General features: G+C 49.9%; 1 protein-coding gene across 2 annotated transcripts; it reads left to right on the top strand.

Annotated features, from left to right (window-relative positions):
- Nucleotides 1-6,729: 6,729 nt before the first annotated feature.
- CHMP1B (charged multivesicular body protein 1B) lies at nt 6,730-24,247 on the top strand. 2 transcript variants are annotated; one of them, XM_078617908.1, is made up of 9 exons: nt 6,733-6,967; nt 10,555-10,652; nt 15,610-15,756; nt 17,272-17,340; nt 19,624-19,731; nt 20,528-20,571; nt 22,722-22,794; nt 23,714-23,790; nt 23,835-23,906. In XM_078617908.1, exons 1-8 carry the CDS (start codon nt 6,949-6,951, stop codon nt 23,756-23,758), a joined length of 603 nt encoding a protein of 200 aa, XP_078474034.1. In that variant the 5' UTR covers nt 6,733-6,948; the 3' UTR covers nt 23,759-23,790; nt 23,835-23,906. The 2 variants fall into 2 exon arrangements, with proteins under 2 accessions (XP_078474033.1, XP_078474034.1); XM_078617907.1 differs by having other exon boundaries at nt 6,730-6,967; nt 23,714-24,247.
- Nucleotides 24,248-25,447: the final 1,200 nt, after the last annotated feature.

Below are 25,447 nucleotides of genomic sequence, written 5' to 3'. Positions count from 1 at the left end.
ACTCACCACTCACCACTCACCCCTCACCATCACCACTCACCACTAACCCTGACCGCTCACCACTGACCACTCACCCCTCACCCTCACCACTCACCATCACCACTCACCCTCACCACTCACCCTCACCACTCACCCCTCACCATCACCACTCACCCTCACCACTCTCCCTCACAACTCACTCTCACCATTCACCCTCACCATTCTGCCTCACCACTCACCCTCACCACTCACCCTCACCACTCACCACTCACCGTCACAACCACCACTTACCCTCACCACTCAACCTCACCACTCAACCTCACCCTCACTACTCACCATTCATCCTGACCAATCACCACTGACCAATAACCACTCACCACTCTCCACTAACCCTCACCACTCAACCTCACCACTCACCCTCACCACCCACCACTCACTCTCACCACTCACCCTTACTATTGACCACACACCCTCAACATCAACACTCACCCTCACCACTCACCATCATCACAAATCCTAACCACTCACCCTCACCACTCACTCTCACCACACCCTCAGCACTCACCTCCCCACTCACCCTCACCACTTAACCTCACCAATCAAACTCACCACTCACCCTCACCACTCACCCTCACCATTCACCCTCAACACTCACCCTCACCCCTCTCCCTCACCACTCTCCCTCACCACTCACCGTCACCACTCACCACTCACCCTCACCACTCACCACTCACCCCTCACCATCACCACTCACCCTCACCACTAACCCTGACCGCTCACCACTGACCACTCACCACTTACCCTCGCCACTAACCCTCACCACTCACCCCTCACCACTCACCCCTCACCCTCACCACTCGCCCTCACCACTCACCCTCACCACTAACCCTCACCATTCACCCTCACCACTCATGCTCACCACTAACCCTCACCACTCACTAATCACCTCTCACAACCGTCACTCACCCTCACCACTCACTCTTACCACTCACCCTCATCACTCACCCTCACCACTCACCCTCACAACAACCACTCACCCTCACTACTCATCCTCACCAATCGCACCCTCACCAATCACCACTCACCCTCACTGCTCACCCTCACCGCTCACCACTCAACCTCACCCTCACCACTCACGCTCACCCTCACCACTCACCTCTCACTAATCACCACTCACAACTGCCACTCACCCTCCCCACTCACCCTCACCACTCACCCTCACCAATCACCACTCACCCTCACCACTCACCCTCACCATTCACCCTCACCACTCACCCTCACCATTCATCCTCACCACTTTCCCTCACCACTCTCCCTCACCACTCACCCTCACCACTCACCAGTCACGCTCACCACTCACCCTCACTACTCACCACTCACCCTCAACACTCACCCTCACCGCTCACCACTCACCCTCAACACTCACCCTCACCGCTCACCACTCACCCTGACCACTCACCACTCATCCTCACCAATCACATCCTCACCAATCACCACTCACCCTCACTGCTCACCCTCACCGCTCACCCTCACCACTCACCCTCACCACTCACGCTCACCCTCACCACTCACCCCTCACTAATCACCACTCACAACCGCCACTCACCCTCACCACTAACCCTCACCACTCACCCTCACCACTCACTAATCACCTCTCACAACCGTCACTCACCCTCACCACTCACTCTTACCACTCACCCTCAACACGCACCCTCACAACAACCACTCACCCTCACAACAACCACTCACCCTCACTACTCACCCTCACCACTCATCCTCACCAATCACACCCTCACCAATCACCACTCACCCTCACTGCTCACCACTCAACCTCACCACTCACGCTCACCCTCACCACTCACCCCTCACTAATCACCACTAACAACCGCCACTCACCCTCCCCACTCACCCTCACCACTCACCCTCACCAATCACCACTCACCCTCACCACTCACTACTCACCCTCACCACTCTCCCTCACCACTCTCCCTCACCACTCTCCCTCACCACTCTCCCTCACCACTCACCACTCACGCTCACCACTCACCCTCACTACTCACCCTAACCACTCACCACTCACCCTCAACACTCACCCTCACCGCTCACCACTCACCCTCACCACTCACCCTGACCACTCACCACTCATCCTCACCAATCACACCCTCACCAATCACCACTCACCCTCACTGCTCACCCTCACTGCTCACCCTCACCACTCACCCTAACCACTCACGCTCACCCTCACCACTCACCCCTCACTAATCACCACTCACAACCGCCACTCACCCTCACCACTCACCACTCACCCTCACCACTCACCCTCACTACTCACCACTCATCCTCACCAATCACACCCTCAACAATCACCACTCACCCTCACCACTCACGCTCAACACTCACCCTCACCACTCTTGCTCACCACTAACCCTCACCACTCACCCCTCACCAATCACCACTCACTCACCCACACCACCACCACTCTCCCCCTCACCACTCTCCCCCTCACCACTCTCCCCCTCACCACTCTCCCCCTCACCACTCTCCCCCTCACCACTCTCCCCCTCACCACTCTCCCCCTCACCACTCTCCCCCTCACCACTCTTTCCCTCACCACATGTTAAGGGCGCTCCTAAAGGAATCTACAACCTTCGATGATTCCTTTGCGCGATTCAAAGAATCGATTCCTGGCGCATAGGAGGTTTCCATTTTTAATTACAGAGTTTTATTTTCATTCGTATGTTATGTTTTAAAGTTTTCAGGAGTTTTTAATTATATTTTAGCCCCGGTCAACGCCGGATATTTCCCATTCGTAGCAGTTTATTTCAACTCTATAACCAACTTATATTAAACGGAAATAAGGCGATTCTAAGTGAATCTACAACCTTCGATTCGCGATTCAGAGAATCGATTCTTGGCGCGGTCGGGTTTAGAGTTTTAATTACACAGTTGTATTTTCATTGGAATGTTATGTTTTAAAGTTTTCAGAAGATTTAAATGTATTTTCCCCCGGGCAACGCTGGGTATATCGAGTTTATACCACAAATTCGTCGCCTGACAGAGTTGCGTGTCGAGGCCTAGTACCGTGCAGAGCCTCCGGCCTCGCCTAGATTGCCCACCCGGCTCAGGCTGGGTGCTGGGGCCGTTACGCCCCCCCCCCCCCCGCGCTACAATAATACTGTCTAATCGCTATATTTTTATTTTCTACCGACCCTATAATAGTAATTGCACACATTGGGGTGGGGGGGGGAGTGAAGAGGACGTGAAACTTTGATGAATTTACCTCAGAGTCGCGTGTTAATGCGTGCACATATTTTTAATGGTAATTCAAAATGGCGTCCACCCCGCAGCGAACGCGTTGCTATCCGTTGCCAGGGGCAACCGCCGTGGTCCGCGCCGGTCGGCAAGAGTAAATAAATGAATAAAACGTTAAATAAATAAATAAAGATATATCGCACTAAATCGATAATCGGTCCGATTTAAAGTTTAGAGACGAAAAATCGGAAATGCCTAAGTTTACCGCGGGGCCGGGGGCGTGCCCACCTGCAAAATGTAATCTCGCCGAACCCCATGGTCCGAGAGCTAAATCCCCCGGTAGGGAGCGTACGCAGACGGATGGACGGACGGACGGACAAAAAATGAATTATATAGGTTAGATTGTGTATATGGTTGTACTTTATACTGGTAGGAACGAAGTGGACCAGACCACCAATAGATTATATCGTCCGTCCGTCCGTCCGCGTTTGTCCGTCCGTCCGTCCGCGTTTGTCCGTCCGTCCGCGTTTGTCCGTCCGTCCGTCCGCGTTTGTCCGTCCGTCCGTGTATCAACATCGCCCCCTACTGCAAACACTTGGCATGACCCTGTCCGACAAGATGGCCGCCCGCTCCCCCTGCGATGTGAATTAAAAAAGATGGCCGTCGCTTCCGGCGCATCACGGCAAAACTTTAAACTTCGCTTCAAAATTACTTTACTGAAACGCAGCACGTTTATTTAAAAAATTACTTTACTGAAACGCAGCACGTTTTTATAACACAGAGACAAGAAACATTTATTAACACAGAGACGAGATACATTTAATCGCCTTATTTGTGCACGAAAAGCACGGCGCGAGGCCTAGTGCGGCAGGCTTCGCGAGGCCTAGTGCGGCAGGCTCATTAACACAGAGATGAAACGCAGCACGTTTATTAAAAAAAATTACTTTACTGAAACGCAGCACGTTTTTTTAACACAGAGACAAGAAACATTTATTAACACAGAGACGAGATACATTTAATCGCCTTATTTGTGCACGAAAAGCACGGCGCGAGGCCTAGTGCGGCAGGCTTCGCGGGGCCTAGTGCGGGAGGCTTATTAACACAGATGAAACGCAGCACGTTTATTGTTGTTGTTGTGCATATTGGCAGTGGTGCCTGACTCGGCTGAATCTGCAGCCCAGCAGCGGCAGAGCAGAGGCAGCGAGAGGCCTCGTCGCTGCTGCTATTCACTCGCTTATAGTTCTACCGTGTTCACTACATCTCTGTCGTGTTCACTACATCTGCTGTGTTCACTACATCTCTGCCGTGTTCACTATCATCTCTACATCTCTGTCGTGTTCACTATCATCTCTACATCTCTGTCGTGTTCACTACATCTCTGTCGTGTTCACTATCATCTCTACATCTCTGTCGTGTTCACTATATCTCTGTCGTGTTCACTATCATCTCTACATCTCTGTCGTGTTCACTGCATCTTTGCCGTGTTCACCACATCTCTGTCGTGTTCACCACATCTCTGCCGTGTTCACTACATCTCTGCCGTGTTCACTACATCTGCTGTGTTCACTACATCTCTGCCGTGTTCACTATCATCTCTACATCTCTGTCGTGTTCACTATATCTCTGTCGTGTTCACTATCATCTCTACATCTCTGTCGTGTTCACTACATCTCTGCCGTGTTCACCACATCTCTGCCGTGTTCACCACATCTCTGCCGTGTTCACCACATCTCTGCCGTGTTCACCACATCTCTGCCGTGTTCACCACATCTCTGCCGTGTTCACCACATCTCTGTCGTGTTCACTACATCGTATTCACACGCAAGTATTTCTACTTGTGCTGCAATCTTTGATTATTTAGCTGCTGGCTGCATGTTTGGTTGCGATGCTACCGTTATAGCAGCACCAACTGCGGTTGGTTCTGGGTCCATGGAAACGATGCTTTTCACTGCGAGTTTGTAAAGGGTTCCAGCAGCAAATGCGGTCTCTGTTTCAGCAAGCATCTTTTCAACGTGGGCGTCCAAACAACCATTGGGGTCTTCAAAGTCGTGGTTGTTTTCGGTATCCATGTCGTGCGCGCAAATAAAAACTCGAAGTGCCAAACAAACACTGCTCAATGTAGTACTGTTATATGAATATGCCAAACGCCCGTTTATTCAACTCTATGTAGACGACATAAAATGCACCAAGGTGCCGTTTATTCCCTCTATTTTATTTCACCTTTATACTAGTAAATGCATTCGAGTTTCCCCATCTAAGGTCAATTAATCTCAGATGTGATCGTTTGGAAATGAAAGACTACGAGTCTTTAAATCTCACAGCGTTTCTTGTCAAAACAAACACTTTTAATTAACGTTACACTAGAATACAGTAATTTTTTCTTTAACTCCTCTATACCCGGTCGATATCCCTGTACCGGTACTAAGTATTATTCCTACCAGCCCACCCCGCAGGGTCCTGTTTAATCCCTAATCTCTGCCATGACATGAAACAAGAAAAGGTAAAAAAGAAAAAAACAGAGCACTGTAATACAATGCGCTATTGGACATTATTGTAAAAAATAAATAAAAAGTCAATCCTATGTGTTAGTGAATGTTTTTATATTTTAGGCAGGAAATTCTTTTCAAATGTAGATTTTTTTTCTGGGGGGGGGGGGGGCCCAGACGCCCTGGAAGTTTTGGTCCCCCCCCCCGTCCCCAATGTTGACTCCATGGCTACGGCCTTGGTACTGAACATCTGTGACAAAGAGCTTCACAGCGTGTCTCTGTCTCCCTGTGTCTCCCCGTGTCTCTCTGTCTCCCCGTGTCTCTCTGTCTCCCCGTGTCTCTCTGTCTCCCTGTGTCTCCCCGTGTTTCTCTGTCTGTCTCCCCGTGTCTCCCTGTCTGTCTCCCCGTGTCTCCCCGTGTCTCTCTGTCTCCCCGTGTCTCCCCGTGTCTCTCTGTCTCCCTGTGTCTCCCCGTGTCTCTCTGTCTGTCTCCCCGTGTCTCTGTCTCCCCGTGTCTCTCTGTCTCCCTGTGTCTCCCCGTGTCTCTCTGTCTCTTGACGCATCCCATCAGCCCCCAAATGACTTCTTTATACGGGGGGTGCGGTTCCTCCTCGTGACGTCAGCGCGGTCACGCTCCGCGGTTACGTCACCAGCAATGTACGGGGGAACACCCCGTGACGTCCCCACCATCACGCGCCCCGGTGACGTAACCCCCGTCACGCGCGCTAGTGACGTAATCCTTGCACACACCCCCCCCCCGTTGCGCAATCCACCATCAATATATTCCGAATGGTCGATAGCTGTTTCCCATTGGCTCTCTGGCCACACGTGATAACCACAACATAAATTAGCATATTATTATCTCGCGACCACATCTTGAACTCTGGTTGGCTGCTCTGAGTATAAATTAACATAATGATGTTGCATGGAGCCAATCACGACACGAGCTCCGCGAATAAATTAATCATCATACACACATGCGACCAATCGGATGTCCGTAACTAAATTAACATAACATGAACGCCTCGACCAATCACATCGCGCCGTGGTCTGCTACTGTCTGAGCTCTGGATGCGAACTGTAAGCGGCGAGTCCAGAGTCGTGAGTACGTAGTTGTTGAGTCCAGAGTCGTGAGTTCGTAGTTGTTGAGTCCAGAGTTGCTACACGAGGTTGACGAGCGGACACCTCTCACGACAAAGCGAGGAGCGGCAGCAACAAGCAGCGGCGTCGTCATGTCGGCGGCCATGGAGAGTATCCTCCCTCTGCTGCGGAAGTAGCGGCGCCCAGGCCTCAACAATAACACCCACTACTACTACAACCACTATTACTACTACAACAACTACCACTACTACAACAACTACCACTACTACAACAACTACCACCACTACAACAACTGCCACTACTACAACAACTACCACTACTACAACAACTACCACTACTACAACAACTACCACCACTACAACAACTACCACTACTACAACAACTACCACCACTACAGCAACCAACACTACAACTACCACTACTACAACAACTACCACCACTACAACAACTACCACCACTACAACAACTACCACCACTACAACAACTACCACCACTACAACAACTACCACCACTACAACAACTACCACCACTACAACAACCAACACTACAACTACCACCACTACAACAACACCCACAACAACTACCACCACTACAACAACTACCACCACTACAACAACTACCACCACTACAACAACTACCACCACTACAACAACTACCACCACTACAACAACTACCACCACTACAACAACTACCACCACTACAACAACTACCACTACTACAACAACTACCACTACTACAACAACTACCACCACTACAACAACTACCACCACTACAACAACTACCACCACTACAACAACTACCACCACTACAACAACTACCACCACTACAACAACCAACACTACAACTACCACCACTACAACAACACCCACAACAACTACCACCACTACAACAACTACCACCACTACAACAACTACCACCACTACAACAACTACCACCACTACAACAACTACCACCACTACAACAACTACCACCACTACAACAACTACCACCACTACAACAACCAACACTACAACAACAACTACCACTACTACAACAACTACCACCACTACAACAACACCCACAACAACTACCACCACTACAACAACTACCACCACTACAACAACTACCACTACTACAACAACTACTACTACAACTACCACCATTACAACAACCACTATTACTACTACAACAACTACCACTACTACAACAACCACTACAACAACCACTATTACTATTACAACAACTACCACTACTACAACAACCACTACAACAACCACTATTACTACTACAACAACCACTATTACTACTACAGCAACTACCACTACTACAACAACCACTACCACCACTACAACAACCACCACTACAACAACTACCACCACTACAACAACTACCACCACTACAACTACCACCACTACAACAACTACTACCACCACTACTACTACACTACTACAACCACTACTACTACCACCACTACTACTACAACTACCACTACTACACTACTACCACTACTACACTGCTACAACAACTACCACTACTACCACTGCTACCACTACTACACTACTACAACAACTACCACTACAACTACCACCACTACAACTACCACCACTAAAACAACTACCACTACTGCAACAACTACCACTACTACAACAACTACCGAGGGTCACAATGGCCAGCGCGATGGGTGGTGGTGGTGGTGATGATGGTGGGTGGTGGTGATGATGATGGTGGGTGGTGGTGATGATGGTGGGTGGTGGTGATGGTGGTGATGATGGTGGGTGATGGTGGGTGGTGATGGTGGTGGTGATGATGATGGTGGTGGTGATGTCAGTCGGTGGAGCGGTAGTGTAGAGGTTGTCAGCGTGCTGCGTTACGAACCTGGCAACCCGAGTTCGATTTCCGCCTGAATGAGTCCTGGACCTCCCCTAGGTTGACTCAGCCTCAAATGAGTACCTGGTGCGGTGTGTAAATATCGCCACTAGGGAGACAAAGGCAGCCGGGCGTGGTGGTGGCCACCCACGTCCTTGTGTGCCGTGCCGGCCTTAATAGGTGCTCGCTAACAGCACTTCCTCCAACAGCCTGTTCAGGTTATACGGGGAACTTTTGTCTTTAGTGGTGTTGGTGACGGTGTTGATGCTGTGAGGTGCAGTGGTTAGCGTGCTGCGCTACGAACCCGGCGACCAGTGCTGGGCCTCCCGTAGGTTGACTCGGCCTTAAATTAGTACCTGGTTCGATGTTTAAACCTGGCCACGAGGGAGACAAAGGCGGTCTGGCGTGGTTCTATCCACACCACCCCCTCATGTTCCGTGCCGGCCTTCATAGGTGCTCGCTAACCAGCCCCAACCATTTGTTAAGGCTCCACGGGGGATCTTTGGTGATGTGAGTGAAGTATTTTGAATGCTCACTGTGGAGAAGCTGCCATTCCTCTGTTGGGAGCTTAGTTTATTGTTTTTACCCTGTGAGCCAAGATGCTCTTAAATCGGGTTTCATCAACAAAAAACTTCACCGCCTGGATCTCTGGAATACAGGAGGTCCGGTGAACTGGTTCTGGCTCCAGTCACTGAGTGGTCAACACCAGTCCTCCTCAGGGTAGGGAATCGCCAAACAACAGGGAGTGGCTCTGCTTTTGAACAAAATAATGAAGGGAGTGTGGGAGCATGGGTGTGAGGTGGGAAGCTGTACATCTCGGGCTGCTGTGGGCTCGTGTTCCCATCAACAAAAGGTCGGGTGCCATGGTGGCGAGATGTTAACTACCTCGCTTCGTATACAGAAGGTCGTGGGTTCGATCCCAACTCTGACACCTGTTTATTTGAAGTTTGCGTGTCTCTCCCCTTGGTGGTTTTTTCTCCACATTTAGAAACATGCTTTTTAGAGTATTTGGCTGATGCTATACATTGCCACAAGATTGGCCACTTCATGAGCTGTCAATTGTGGTTCTGAAAAAGAGCAAATCGCTTGGTGGGCCTTACCTGGTAAAATAAAAAAAAAATTAGTTTAAAATAGTTTTAAAGTGACTTAACAGCGGATGCAGGTCCATGTCCTTGACACCAGGACTTACCGTGGGAACTGATCTGCCCAATTACCATCAGATTGTCATCTGTGCCTGCCATTCTTCCACTGCGGTGGTGGGCGTCCAGCCGTCCACCTAGGACCCCATTTAAACCCACAGTGGGCTGGTTTCGGCTCGCTAGTGAAGGTTGTAAATTATATTTGTTTTCATTTACTTGCAGATGCCACCCCCTCAACTCCCCATTGGTGAAGGAGCAGTTGTGGAGAGAGTGGAGAGCTTTCCATACCTGAGCAGTGTGCTTATGACCAACCCTGGTTTCACAGCAGAGGTCTCACTCAAAAAATGAAGCAAGTTTGCACAGTAGGGGGCACGGGTGATGCATCTGTCGGTCATCTCCGTCAACCCATGGCACCTGGGTCTGTCCCGTCATCTCCTATCAGTGAGCCTTCAACACTTCACGTGGCCTCAAAGTGCTCCTTGTCTGGCAACAAGCGCCGTGATGACGTCGCCGCCACTTAGTGGCGAATGGTGGCTGTTGTGGTTGTGCTGGTGTGAGCTCCATGACTGTGATGGATGGGAGTTGTGATGATGGTTGTGGTGATGGGCGTGGTCGTTGTGGTGGCTCTGGTGGTTGTTGCGGCTGTGGTGGTGATGGTTGTGGTGGTGGCTGTTGTGTTGACTGTGGTGGTGGTGGTTGTGGTTAGAGCGATGGTCTTGCTGATGACGGTTGACCCCTTGACCGTGACCTCAGAGCACCTTTTCAATCTGAAGTTCGCGGCGAAGGAGCTGACCCGGAGCTCCAAGAAGTGCGACAAGGAGGAGAAGACTGAAAAGGCTAAAGTGAAAAGGGTGAGGGAGTGTGCACCTAGCCTGGCATGGGATGTGGGGGGGGCGGAGAGGGAGAGCATGCCCCTAGCCTGGCACAAGGGCGTGTCTGTGAGTGATTTGGCGAGCAGCGTGTTGCACTACGAACCCCAAAAATTAGTACCTGGTGTAGCGGTGTGTAGAGATAATATCACCAGCAGGGAAACCAATGGGGCCAAACGTGGTGCTGGCCACCCACACTGCCGTGTACTGTTCTGGCCTTCATAGGCGCTATTCTGTCATAGCACTTGCCCCAAAAGTATGTCAAGGCTATACGGGGAGATCTTTGTGTTGTGCACCTAGACTGTGAGTATGTGAGCTTTCTCTTAGCCTGGCAGACACATGCGTGTCTGTGAGTGAGTGAGTGGGAGTGAGTGTGCACCTTGACATCTGTGACAAAGAGCTTTATAGGTCATCGGATTTGTTGTATATGTTGGTTATCAAAATTTGTTATGTTGTATGCGTGCGTGGGTGAAATTATTATGTTGTATATGTGGGTTATGAATATTCAGTGAAAATAATAATAATCAAATGAAATTTGGCCAAATGTGTAATTATCCGGAAATATGTTAATTTATGTAATTATGCACATTTAATTATGCCAATTCGAGAGGTAATCGTAGTAATTATGCGAGTGGGTGTAATTATGATAATGCAAGTCGTTATGATAACCAGACCCCGCCTCGGTGACGAGGGTGGGTTATCGATCGGAATAAGGCAATTAATCGTATGCAGTTATGCAGGTGTGGTGTAAGTATGCAAGATTGACTTAGATTAACTCGGCATCGTTGTCTAGGTTCGTCTCATTCTCGCTTTAACATTCCCAGAGTGGGTATTCGTGGTTATATTTTAGGTCCCCGGTTCACCCCGTTATCGCTTTAACATTTACTGAGTATGTATTAGTGTGTTTATTAAGGTCACCAAGTTCAGATCTCAACGCAGAAGCAGATCTTATGCATAGATTTCAGGAAAGAATCACACAACCACTTCTGTATTAATCAATTTATTACTAATTCAACCTCAACTATGATATAGTATGCGAACTCTCAATCCCGGAACGTCAACACGGCATCAATACAGTATCATCAACGATTGTCTGATTTCACTTTGACAACGGCACATGGATCCCGCATAACGCGATGGTTTGTTAGTGAGAGAGAGAGTCGTTAAAATATGCAAATACTATGCTCAGAAAAACCTTAACGTTAATGAATGATTATACTCAATATTGTTCACGCAGTACCGCACTCCTTATTGATCATACGCAACCCTTATCACGTTGTTAGCACCTTGGGTCACGGGACAGTTGAATATTCTGTAGAGGATGCGAGTACGTGCGGCGATTATGACTGAAAGATACTTGAAAGATTATACGGCGATAAAAAAAACACAATCAAAAACAGTTATTATTCTTAAAGGCACCAATCTCAACAAATACATCGGCAGGTTATCTGACAACAGAATGGCTCGGAGTAAGGGCCTGCGACGGTGCTCCTTTTCCGAAGATCGTTATCTTATACCAAGTTTACTAATTGGGGACCAGATCACCTGATAAGGATCTGGTGGGCCACCACTCCCCACGTGAGCGTGGCTCGGCGGAAGGAGGTGCCAAGAATCAATTCGTATTGATGGATCTGTTGGGAATTTATGCGATTAAGAGTACAGCCCACTAAATATTAAAGATAAAAATTACGAATACACTTATAAACGACGGATGGCCATCACTCGGTCTCGTTGTGATGCCTTCACAGCCACGGATGGCTTATGGGTTCGAGTGTGTTTGAGTGGTAAGAGTTGTCTTGAATAGTCAGTGTTCGGAGTCGGTTCTTTATGTCAAACAGACGCCTGGTGGTCGTGTGGTGAGGGGGCGGTGCGCGTCATACGTATCAGTCGCTCCCCTGTCACCGTGGTGAACGGGTTCGGATGCCCGTTGATATGCTGTCGCAGTTCGGAACCCGGTCGGTAGGTGGCGCCCACAGCTCGCTCGCAGCGTGCAGTGTTGGGTCGTCGACCAGGGTGAGCACGGAGCCTCGTCGCCAAACCGCGACCCTCCCCACTCCGGCGGCAGCAGAGACCTCCGACTCGGCAGAGGTTGACCCACGCAGGCCGAGTTGAGCTGTCAAGCGGGTCTTGCCCGCCTACAGAGGAGATGGGGAGCCGCTTGAGTCGAGCCCCGAGAGCCGGCTCCGGTGAGCCGATCAAACTCGGCTGAGTCCCAGACGAGCTGAAGAGTCGAGCCGACCCGCTGGTCGCAGCTCGCTCCTGAGTCGACCCTCCCGGTCGAGCTGGTTTCCAATGCTCAGGGTCCTTTCTTTTATGCCGAAAAACCCCTTTGGATCCTGCCCACAAGGCGGGGTTTCTTTCGATTTTTGCTGTGTCAGGATCTGTCCGTAGGTAGGTGTGTCCATGTGTGTGTCCGTACGTCCGTTTGTCCTTGTGTGCATCACCCACGGTATATTCCGTTGTCATACTCCCTCCATAAAATCCACGAGCAAACAATCAGATGTTACAAATTGCCTCATAGTCGTCTCTCTGTCTGGGTGCGATATTATCTCTTGTCTGGCCTTCTTCATGAACCAAAACACAGACGTTACAAATCGTCTCATAGGCGTCTTTGTCCGTGTTGCACGACCTGGAGGGAGGGGCAACACTCCCTCCGACCCTCACCGACGCACAAAGAAATGGTTAAAAAGTTTTAACATTTGTCCCTTACCATTTCACAGTTATGATTCGGTATGTAACCTAAGGTCTGTCGTTTCCCATCGTGGTGCTTGACTCAAGTGGAGGTGTTTCCCCGAGCGTATACACACTCCTATCCCGCGCTGCGGGGATACAAAGACGGCCGGGATCTCCCTTTCTCTCCGACCCTGGGTTTAACATCGCTCTTTTATTATGTATTTTATATTCGACCTGGTGGTGATTCATCCCGTTATCCTGGCTTTTCCATAAGTTTTACTTTTGTCTTTTCATGCATATGCTTATTATTATTAATTTATTTCCGATATCTTAGGTTAAGGGGTAAGTTTCTTGATCCTAGGAATTCGTATTCCTTGGTGTCTGCATGGTTATATAAGCGGAATATAGTTTACGGTGAATAGCGTTAACATTGATGTTATGTACGATATTATGTATTGTGATGTCTTTAACTTAACTTGTTTGTCAGGGCTTTACTGACATGAAGTTGCATTTCATAGCCCCGCAGTCTTTGCCCCACCCTATCTCTGCTCGCCGTTGTTGTTGCTGTCCAGCTGACGCCGTTAACTCAAGGCCTCATTAATTTCCGTCACTCCTTGTAGGTGAGGGCGGTTGAACCTTGGAGTCAGTTCTGGTTTTTGTCTGCCTGCTTCTTCTTGTGTCCCCTGACCCCGGGAGTTATTATTTCTACTTTTATGGCCTGTCGAAGCCCGACTCGCTGTTGCTGGGCTGGTGGGTCGCTGGGTTGGTGTCGTTCCCGGCTTTTTGCTTACGTTTGCAGTTCGCCGTGCTCTTAATTTCCTTCCCTCTTCAACCTTATATCGACTATTCTCTCCTGTCTGGGTGCGATTCAATTTTGACTTAGGAAGGTTCTGATTGTCATATGCTTCGGGTCGAGTTGTATAGATGGAAATAACATTTCATATTGACTTAATGATGGTGATGGTTCAGTAGGCGTAACTTGTGGCCTGGTTTAATTGGAGTGGGTGTGAATATCAATAACTTTAGCCTACCCTGTTGTTAAATTCCGACTTTAACGTTACTTTAATAGCAATACAGAATAATTGAGCTTTTTGTCTTAACTAGGCGAACGCGAACTTCTGGTGACCCCCGCAGCCTTGTTGTTCAGCTGAGTCTGCATCCTTGAGATATACAACACTCTTATTCGTCTCACTGTGGCCATCCAACCTTCTGCTCTGGGAGTGTTATTCTTAATTTCAGGTCAAAGGCCCCCTCACGTTCAGACGTGCAGGGTTGTTTAAATCAGCTCCCTCCCCTGTGCACACAGCCTTGAGCTGACCCACTTCGTTTGACCACTCACCCTGGATTTAATAATTTAATTCCTTGGCCTTTTTGGGTTTATCTTTGCTCCCTCAGCTGCAGGAGGACAAGGCGTATTTCTACCTCCTCCCTGTGTGCACGTGTTCCAACTAGCTCGGAATCCCTAAACACACAATCAGTGATGATTCCTGGCTTTCTGTGGTTGTGATTTAGACAAAGGCGCCTCTGCTTCCTTCCATTGCCTTTGAGTTGACACTGCCCTATTATTCACCCATGTGCTGAGGTCATAGAATTCGTTTTGACTTCAGTAATATTAACATTCAGTATTGGATTAGCAAATGGCAATGGTTCATTGATGTAGCTCGCAGCCTGGTCTCCAATTTGAGCGAGCGCGAGGATCGATAATTTAGCCTACTCTGTTGTTGAATTTCGAATTTTGACGTTACTTTAAAACCATGCAGGATGGTTGGGCTTTTTGCCTTAACTATGTCTGGCTGACTCTCCCACTGTCTCTGCCGCCTGCACGGGTGACATGTGCCCGTTCATCAGGCCTTATCTTTCCTTGAAGCAAGGTTGCAAATTCTGCCATCCTAGCCCTCCTCCAGTTCATTACTTAACAACACCTGGTGTTTTGCAGTTTGCTGCGCTTTGGTGTGTTTTCATTCATTAAAAAAACAAGTAAAAAGATAATATATAAAAATATCATCAAACATTATTAATATCAATTTTGGAAGAAGGGTTAGTATACAACAGATTCCTCTCGGATAAACAAACTTTCTGAAAAATTCTGATTCTGACCTAGCATGGCACACACGTATGTCTGTGAATGAGCATCACCTAGACTGTCACACATGTATGCATATCTGTGTGCGAGTGTGAACATGGTACCTATCCTGGTGCACACATGAGTATATGTGAGTATCTGTGAATGAGTGTGCACCTAGCCTGGCGCGTGCGTGCTGTGTAGGCGATCGCGAAGGGCAACATGGAGGTGGCGCGGATCCACGCGGAGAATGCGATCCGACAGAAGAACCAATCGCTCAACTACTTGCGCATGAGCGCTCGTGTGGATGCCGTGTCGGCCCGCGTGCAGACAGCCGTCACCATGGGCAAGGTGCCAAACCCATGGACACTGCGCATGCACGCTACGTGCACGTAGAGACACATGGTCACTTACAGTTGCGTACAGACACGCGCCTCATGTACAGACATGCACATTCACACAAAGACACATCGAGGCACACAAAGACACTTGTACAGACACAACAACAATCGCCATTCGCCACTAAGTGGCAGTGACATCACCACTGCGATTGTGCCAGGCTATGTGCATGTTAAGGCCACGTGAAGTGTCGAATGCCTGCTGGCAGGAGGTCAAGGGACAGACCCAGGTGCCATGGATTAACTGACTGAAATCACTGGCAGATGCACCAGCTGCACTCAACTCCAGCCCGTGCCATGCCCGTTTAGCCCCCTCTATCCAGCCAAACAAGCTGCTTGGGCATGCAGTAGCTGGGCATGCAGCCTACATGACCCAGCCATCACAGCCTCATCTGCAAGAGGAGCTCAATGATGGGACTGTTTCCATATCTTTCAATAAATTGTGGGTTCCTCACACAATCAAGCCTGATTAATACAAGGATGGATTGTAGGCAAGCCAACCTGAATGTTTCAAACCAGCAGAGATGTTCGTTGAAAGGGGGTCCACGTTTTGCAAGCATAGACAAGGGAGGGCATAACTGTGGCCGAGAAGACCCGGAGCTTCGTATGGAGCGACAGACCAGGTAGCTTCGACACAGCAGCATTACGCAGCCGATGAAAACATAATGCCGCTCGTCTGATTTGGAGTGAGACCTGCACTGCCACACCGCAATTGGTCATAAGCACACTGCCCAGCTACAGGAACTTCTCCACTCTCCCCAAAACTGCCCCCACCACTCATGGGGAGTGGAGGGTGTGGAGTGTTTGACATAAAATACCCAGGCAAGTGCTTTGTTTGGTCAGGTTCGATGGTAAGGCCCAACCTCTTAGTGATACACTCCAGATTCGTCTGTAGAGTCTCCAACTCCTCAGAATTAGCAGCAATTACCAATTCATCAGCATACATAACATGAGTCGACCTCGGTGAGCGGGGAATTAAACTCGGGTCGTTGGGTTTGTGGCACAGTGCAATAACCACTGCACTACTTCTCCCCACACAACAAAGCAAACAATAGCCGGCACTCGCCACTAAGTGGCGGTGACATCACCATGGCTTTTGTGCCAGGCCAGGTGCACTCCGGGCCAGGTGCTCCTCCATTAACAGATTTTTGGGGCAAGCACCCGTGAAGGCCTGCACTGTGACACACGAGGGGGTGCGTGGCTAGCACCACACCTGGCGGCCTTTGTCTCCCCAGTGGCGATGTTTACTACACACTGCACCAGATACTCCTTTGAGGATTTGGCCTCGGAGAGGGCCAGGACCGGTTCAGATAATTGCTGTTACTGCTGTTGATCGTGAGCGAGAATCGAACCCGGCTCGTCGGGTTCGTAGCGCAGCGTGCCACCCGCTGCGCCACTACTCCCCACATTCAGACAATCACTCATGGCTCCGTGTCTCTCTCCCTGTGTATCTCTCTACCTCTCTCAGGTCACGAAGTCTATGGCTGGGGTAGTGAAGAGCATGGACGCTGCTCTGAAGAGCATGAACCTAGAGAAGGTGAGACTGCCTCCCCATGTCTCTGACTGCCTAACCATGTCTCTCACCGTGTCTCTCACTGTTTCTCTCACTGCGTCTCTCACCGCGTCTCTCACCGCGTCTCTCACCGCGTCTCTCACCGCGTCTTTCACTGTGTCTCTCACTGTCTCTCACCGTGTCTCTCACCGTGTCCCTCACCGTGTCTCTCCCCGTGTGTCTCCCCGTGTCTCTCACCGTGTATCTCCTTGTGTCTCTCCTTATGTCTCTCCTTGTGTCTCTCACCGTGTCTCTCACCGTGTCTCTCACCGTGTCTCTCACCGTGTCTCTCACCGTGTCTCTCCCCGTGTCTCTCCCCGTGTCTCTCCCCGTGTCTCTCGCTGTGTCTCTCGCTGTGTCTCTCACTGTGTCTCTCACTATTTCTCACTGTGTCTCTCACCGTGTCTCTCGATGTGCCTAACTATGCCACCCCCATGGCTCCCCCTGTCTCTCTCGCTGTTTCTCTCTCCGTGTTGCTCACCGTGTCTCTCACCATCTCTCTCACCATCTCTCTCAACCGTCTCTATCTCTCCCCGTGTCTCTCCCCATGTCTCTCCCTGTGTCTCTCCCCGTGTCTCTCACCGTGTCTCTCACCGTGTCTCTCACCATCTCTCTCACCATCTCTCTCAACCGTCTCTCTCACCATGTCTCTCCCTGTGTCTCTCCCTGTTCCACACCGTGTCTCTCACTGTGCCTAACCATGTCTCCCCGTATCTCTTACCATATCTCTTCCCGTGTCTCTCACTGTGCCTCACCGTGTCTCACTGTGTCTCTCACCGTGTTTCTCACCGACTCTCTCACCGACTCTCTCACCGTGTCTCTCCTCGTGTCTATCACATTCACGATTGAGGGTCTCTCAAGTCAACAAGCATGATGGACAGTGTCAAAGACTTTGCTGAAGTCCAGGCAGATGACACAAACCTACTTGTTTGTGGCGACGAGGGCAGCAGTGGTGGAGCCTGAAGGGTGGAAAACAAATTTATCAGAGAAAGTCCAGGAGGGTGGCGGGTTGCGCAGACTGGGATAGATGAATGTCCTTACAACAATCATTTCAAGCATCCTAGATAGCTAGATCAAACAAGTGATGGATATTGGTCTGAAGTCAGAAAGGCTGGAAGGGGTGGACATCTTCGTTATAGGATTGATGGATTAATGGAGGCTCGCTTCAACTAGTCAGGAACAGTCGAGGAGGAGAGAGACAAATGAAATAGCTGCGCAATGGGCCGGCAAAATATCGAGGGACCAAAACAGAGAAACTGGGCTGGGGGTTGTCGGGGCCAGTGGCTGTGTGGCAAAGCTTGTCCAGAATGGTGAATATCTCCTGCTCAGAGATGTGGTGGTTTGGGTTGGCAGCTGAAGCTGGGGACTTCCTACTGGTGAGAGTGTATGAGTGATCATGGGAAATAGTGGCATAATGGGCATTAATGGTGTGCGCAGTGATGGATGCGGGTACTTCACGTGAGTAGTCATGGCGAGAGAGGCGCCGAACATTAGCCCACATCCCCTTCGCATCCAGTCCAGGATCTGCTGTGACAAGTTGCAGTGGTATTGCGACTGGTAATGTTTCTGCCGATGCGAGTTGCAAGTGCAATGGCTTCCTCAAGTGGGCCTACTTGCATCAATTTATTCTTGAGTCGCAGGTCAGCTTTCATTTCAGGTGGAACAAAAGATGGATCACGTGCGGTGAGGGTAACAGAGCCTTCTGGGCGGAATTCATTCAGGGTAGCGAGTGCGGCGGTATAAAAATGGTCGAAGGCTGCTTGAGTGTCGGATTCGGATGACAGGTGGAGCTGAGTTTCTTGTTTATCAGCATTGGCAAGAAACCTGCCATGTTGAGTGGGGCCCCTTTTCCGGAAGGTGTAGGGAAATCTGGTTTTGTTGGCTGGCATTTGCGTGGGGCCAGAATGCGCGATTACTGTCAGATGGTCAGTTTTGATTACAGGCTTCACGACCTTCACGTGGCCTTGATGTTTCCTGGAAACAAAGATGTAGTCGAGGATGTTTGGGCCTCTAGAAGGCTGGGTAACGATGGGGCACAAACCAGTGCACTCGGAGTTATCTAGGGGTCAAACAGATTTCAAATCGACAGCCAGAACAATAAATGCTCGAGGATGAAGTTTACCGATGTCTGTCATGGACTTCTCAGCCACCTTGGCGGTTTAGGGTCACTGTGTCTCCCCATACCTCCACATTTCTCTCCTTGTCTCCCCGTATCTCCTCCCTGAATCTCACTGTGTCAACTCACTATGTCTCCTCCCCGTGTCCCAGATCTCGGCACTCATGGATAAGTTTGAATCTCAGTTTGAGACCCTGGACGTTCAAACTGCACAGATGGAGGACACGATGAGCAGCTCTACCACACTCACCACTCCACAGGTACTTGCCACTCGCTCACCACTCACCCACCAATCACTCATCACTGTCTTCGCACTCACCACGTACCACTTGCCACATACTCACCACTCACTCACCGCTCACCCACCAATCACTCATCACTGTCTTCGCACTCACCACATACTCACTAATCACTCACCACTCACTAACCACTCACTGCTCACTCACTGCTCACTTACCAAATATCACTCGCCACGAATCACTCACCACTCACACACTCATCACTCTAGGACTGGTCTCGACATTCAGTGACTCATCAGCAGGGCCAGGCTGTGCCTGAGCTAGGCCAGAGCTGCACCTCTGATAGATGCAGCTCCTGGTTCAACCCTGAACTCTGCTGAGTCAAGTGGTTTCTTGTAATGGGACGACTGAAGGTGTTCGTGATGCTGTCGTGGTGCTGTGTGTGATGCTGTAGTGGTATACTGTAGTGATGTTATAGTGATGCTGTAGTTATGTTATAGTGATGCTGTGTGATGCTGTAGTGGGAAACTGTAGTGATGTTATAGTGATGCTGTAGTGATGTTATAGTGATGCTGTAGTTATGTTATAGTGATGCTGTGTAATGTTGTGTGTGATGCCAGAGTGATGCTGTGTGTGATGCTTTATGTAATGCTGTAGGGATGCAGTGTGCTATGCTTTAGTGATGCTGGAGTGATGCTGTAGTTGTAGTGATGCTGTGAGTAATGCCCTCGGGATGCTGTGTGTTATGCTGTAGTGAGGAGCATGATGATCGTGATGCAGCTGCTTTTACTGATGGTGATGTTTTGTGATTTCACAGCATGAAGTTGAAGGGCTTATGCACCAAATGGCGGACGAGGCTGGGTAACGCCATCAACACCATCCTCACTAAAATCACCATCATCACCATCACTACTACCATCAACATTATTTCCACTATCGCCATCAATCTCACCATCATCACCATATTTACCACCATCATTACCATCATCACCATTACCACCACGATCACCGTCATCATTACCACTATCGTCATCACCAGCACCATCATCAACACCATCACCAGCACCATCATAACCACCATCTTCATCATCTCACCACCATCATCAGCAACATCAGCCGCCATTCACCACCAAGTGGCGGTGACATCACTACGGCACTTGTGCCAGACTAGGTGTGACAGGGGGTGACCAGGGAATGGCTCTGACTCCGGGACTTCGGGCCAAGTAGCTTTACCCGGGCCTGCCCACCATCTTGAAGGTCCTTAATGATTGTGAGCAAAGTCAGGGATCCCGAAAGCACAGAGAACAACCCAGAGCCTTTGCCTATTGATGGTATCATAGGCCTCGACCAGGTTAATAAAACAAAGATGTAGGACCTACTGAAATTCCCTACACCTCTGCTGTAGCAGACGGAGATGGAAAATGGCGTCTGTGCAGGATTGCCCTGACCTGCAGCCACATTGAGGCTCTGCAAGCCTCTCCTCAGTGTGCCTGGAAAGGCGATGTTGAATAAAATATAATCCTGGCCGGGACCTTTCTCAGCACACTGAGGAGGTAGATGCCCTGGTAGTTATTGCAATCAGTGCGGTTACCTTTTTTTTTAAATAGGGAACACCTGGGCATCCTTCCAATTATGTGGAACCCATCCATTGGTCCAGACTGTTGTAATGATGTCATGTAGGGCAGTCTGCACACAAAAGCCACCCTCCGCAGTTAGAAGCCATCTCTTCCCAGCGCTTTACCAGGTCTTAGACTCTGGATATCCCTTCATACTTCCTCAACAGTTTGCACATGAAACAACTTCGCAGGAAGCGGCTACTTTTAGGTTTTGAGGCACAGCAGCCCCAGCAGGGTCATCCCCACTTGCCCCCATGATTTGATCTGAACTGAGGGGTTCCCTTCTCCCAAGACTTCACAGAAATCCTCAGAAAACCAGCAAACTTACCCCTGGGGGTTGGAGATCGGATCACCATTATTTACCCTAAGATTGGAGATAAGTGTGGCACTGCAAGTTACTTTTTTGATGGAATCAGAGTGTTATGTGATCACGAGCTACTGAGGCAGATTCCATCTCCTCTGCAACCCGCAACCCCCACTCATCCTTGCAGCATCGCATGGCTCTCCGAACCTCTGAGTGGAGGCTACGATAAACCTTATTGCAGCTGCTTGAGCCAGTCCTGAACCTTGCCCATATCCCTTCGGCATCGGGAGGAGTGGAGGACAATGCCAATCCCAGCTGCAAACCCTATTGAGTGTTTGATTGGGGTCCTATGTGAACACCCACTACTGTAGTAGAAGAATAGCAGGCACTTCTTCATACAGATGACAAGTCGATGGGCAATAGGCAGATATCTCCTCGCTGTGGAGAGGCTGCCACTTCTCTGTTGGGAGCTGGACCGGTACCACCTGGACCTCTGGATTAAAAGAGGTCCAGTGGACCGGCTCTGCCTCCAGTTACTGAGGGGTGGACAGTCCTCCAATCGGGACAGAAAACTGACAAACAATCGGTGGTGGCTCTGCTTCTGAATAAAATAATTAATGGGGGCGTGGAGGTGAGGTGTGGGAAGCTGTGAGTGCCAGGTGACTGAGCTCTCCTCGCCATCAGCAGGAGGTGAGGAATGATGGGGGTGGTGGTTGTCTTTGCTTACGACCCCACTGAAGATGAACATCAGTGGATGGATGCAGGCAAAGCTGATGAGTCGGATCCCTTCTATGATCTGTCGGGATAGAGGCATCCTCTTGGGTAACTTTAGTGCCGGTTTGGGTTTTGATGCAGGCACCTGGGCTAGAGTTATTGAGAGGCATGGGCCAGATCGGCTCAATAACAATGGTTAGCTGGAGGCTGCTAGACTTCTGTGTAGCCCATGGGCTTGTAATCACCATCGTCTTTACCATCACCATGATCACCACCACTATCACGAACCCCATCACCACCACTCCCATCACCACCGCTGCCACCAGCCATGGCAATGCAGCTGCGGCTCCGTGACTCGGTGTCGACTGTCGTTTCAGGTTGGATCTCAACATGGAGCTGCCTCAGGGTCAGGCTGGGTCCATTGGGTCAAGTGTGGCTTCCACAGAGCAGGTGAGAGTTACTAACCCACTGACCCACTCAACCACTCGCCCACTCACCAACTCACCCACCCATGCACTAACTCACCATTCACTCACCCTCATACTCGCTCACCTACCCACTCGCTCACATACTCACTCTCACCGATCCATTCACCCAGCCACTCATCCACCCACTCCCACCTACTTGCAAACTGACTCGCTCACTGACCCACCCACTCACTCAACCACCCACTCCCTCATCCATTCATGAACTCGCCCACTCACCCAACTACTCAATCACCTACTCACCCACCAGACTCACTCATCCACTCACCAACCCACTCACTAACGCACTCACTCACCCACTCATGCACTCACCCACTCATCCCCCGACTCACCCACTCACCCCCCTGACTCACTCACCAACTCATTCACCAACTCATTCACCCACTCCCTCACTAACGTATCCACTCACCCACCTACTCACCCACTCACCCAGTCACTTATGCGCTTAAACACTCTCTCACCCACTCACCAGCTTACTCAGGCACCCACCCACTCATGCACTGACCCACTCATTCACCCACCCACTCACCCATTTAGCCACTCACCCACTCACTTATGCACTTAACCACTCTCTTACCCACCCACTCACCAACTCAGTCGCATGCCCACCCACTCACTAACTTACCCATTCACGCACTCACTTATGCACTTAACCCCCCACTCTCAACCTCTCACTCAGCTACTCACCAACTCACCCACCCACTCAACCACCTACTCACCCATTCACCCACTCTCTCAGACACTCATCCACTCAGTCACCAAGCCACTTACTCACCAACCTACACAACCATTCACCCAATGTCCCTCACTCACTCTCACTCACCCATCCACTCACCCACTGTCTCTCGCTCACTAACCATATTTTCCCATTTCTGTGTCTTCAGGATGAATTGTCTCAACGTTTGGCAAAACTGCGAGACCAAGTCTGAGACACGGGGACACACACACGGGGACACACACACGGGGACACACACACAGGGACACACACACAGGGACACACACACAGGGACACACATACACAGGGACACATATGCGGAGACGGAGACATGGAGACACAGAGACATGAGAGCAAGAAAACACGAGGACTGGGAGACGGTACACAGGGACCCAAAGCTATGGGGGCATCTATTTTATTTTTAGTTTAGAGTTATTGATTTAAAAAAAACTCAATATAATCTGCATGTGAATACAGAGACATGCACACACCACGTATGTATCTGTGCATCACTTTTCTCACCGTATCTCTGTCCGTCGCTCTTGCTGTCTCTGCATCTTTGTGTGTCTCTGTGGTAGTAGTTGTAGATGGTATTGCTGCTGCTTGAAGCGGTTGTATTTATGAGTGGGGCTTCTCTTGTACAAAAAAAATGTATGATGATGATGATGAAGATTATTAAAGGTCTCATCAGACTAACAGAGAACACCACTGGCTTGTGTCTGTGTGTGCAAGTCTGTGTGTGGTGTGTTGATATATATATATTTTTACATGGTTGAGCCAGGAGACTAATTCCTTACCCTCGGGGTTTCTTCAGAAACATCAAAATGCCACTACGGGTGGCCATGTGGAATGTTTGAATGCTCACTGCGGAGGAGAGGCTGTCACTCCTCTGTCGGGAGCTGGACTGGTACCACCTGGATCTCTGGTATTCAGGAGGTCCGGTGGACTGGCTCTGGCTCCAGCCAGAGGTGGACAGTCCTCTACTCGAGGCAAGAAACTGCCAAACAACAGCGAGTGGTTCTTCTGACCCAAAGAATGAAGGGGGCGGCAGTGTGGCGGTGAGGTGTGGGAAGCTGGAAGCCCCAGGTTACTGTGGGCTCGCCTTCCCATCAACCGGTGGCAAGAGGTGGTGGTGGTTGTTACTTATGCCCCCACCGAAGATGAACATCAGTGGAAGGATCCAGGCAAGGCTGATGAGTCAGAAAGTGGGCGGGGCTAGAAAGGCATTGGTTTTCTGCACCTTTCTAGCCCCGCCCACTTCCCCCCCCTCCCATCCAGTAGTATTCCACGCAACGCTCCCCTCCCCCTACTCCCCCCCTCCCTTGCTCCTCCCCCCTCTAACTTATATAACCCCTTACCACAGCATCTTTCCCACTTCAGCTCAAATTGTCTTGCTGTAGTTTTCACACCTAATGTTGATTGCTTGTGTTGCAATCGAAACGTGAGAATTTTTTATTTTTATTATTTCCCTTCTACGTAACTTTACCGAAAGAACCAAGAATATGAATCCCTGCAGTCACGAAAGCTTTACATCGAAATCTATCACAGGTGTGCGCTAAAGTGGCCCCTCGGGATAGAGTCATGCTGTTGGGTGGCTTTAATGCCCGTGTGGGGTCATGATGCTGGAACCTAGGCTGGTGTTGTTGGAAGGCATGGGCCAGATCAGTCAATAACAATGGTAGGAGGCTGCTAGACTTCTGTGCAGCCCATGGGCCTGTAATTACCAACACGCTGTTCTGGCATCGGTGTGTCCGCACAACATCATGGATGCATGCCAGGTCCAAGCAAGAACATTTTCTGGACTAGTGACGCAACAGTGGATGTGGGTCCATGTCCTTGACACCAGGACCTAACGTGGAGCTGATCTGCCCACTGACCACAAGCTTGTCATCTGTAAGATGCG

Source organism: Lampetra planeri, chromosome 55 (genome assembly GCF_965212315.1).
Source record: "Lampetra planeri chromosome 55, kcLamPlan1.2.h2, whole genome shotgun sequence".
Taxonomy (NCBI): domain Eukaryota; kingdom Metazoa; phylum Chordata; class Hyperoartia; order Petromyzontiformes; family Petromyzontidae; genus Lampetra; species Lampetra planeri.
Note: the sequence above shows the minus strand (reverse complement) of the source record. Positions and strands in the feature narration are given on the sequence as shown.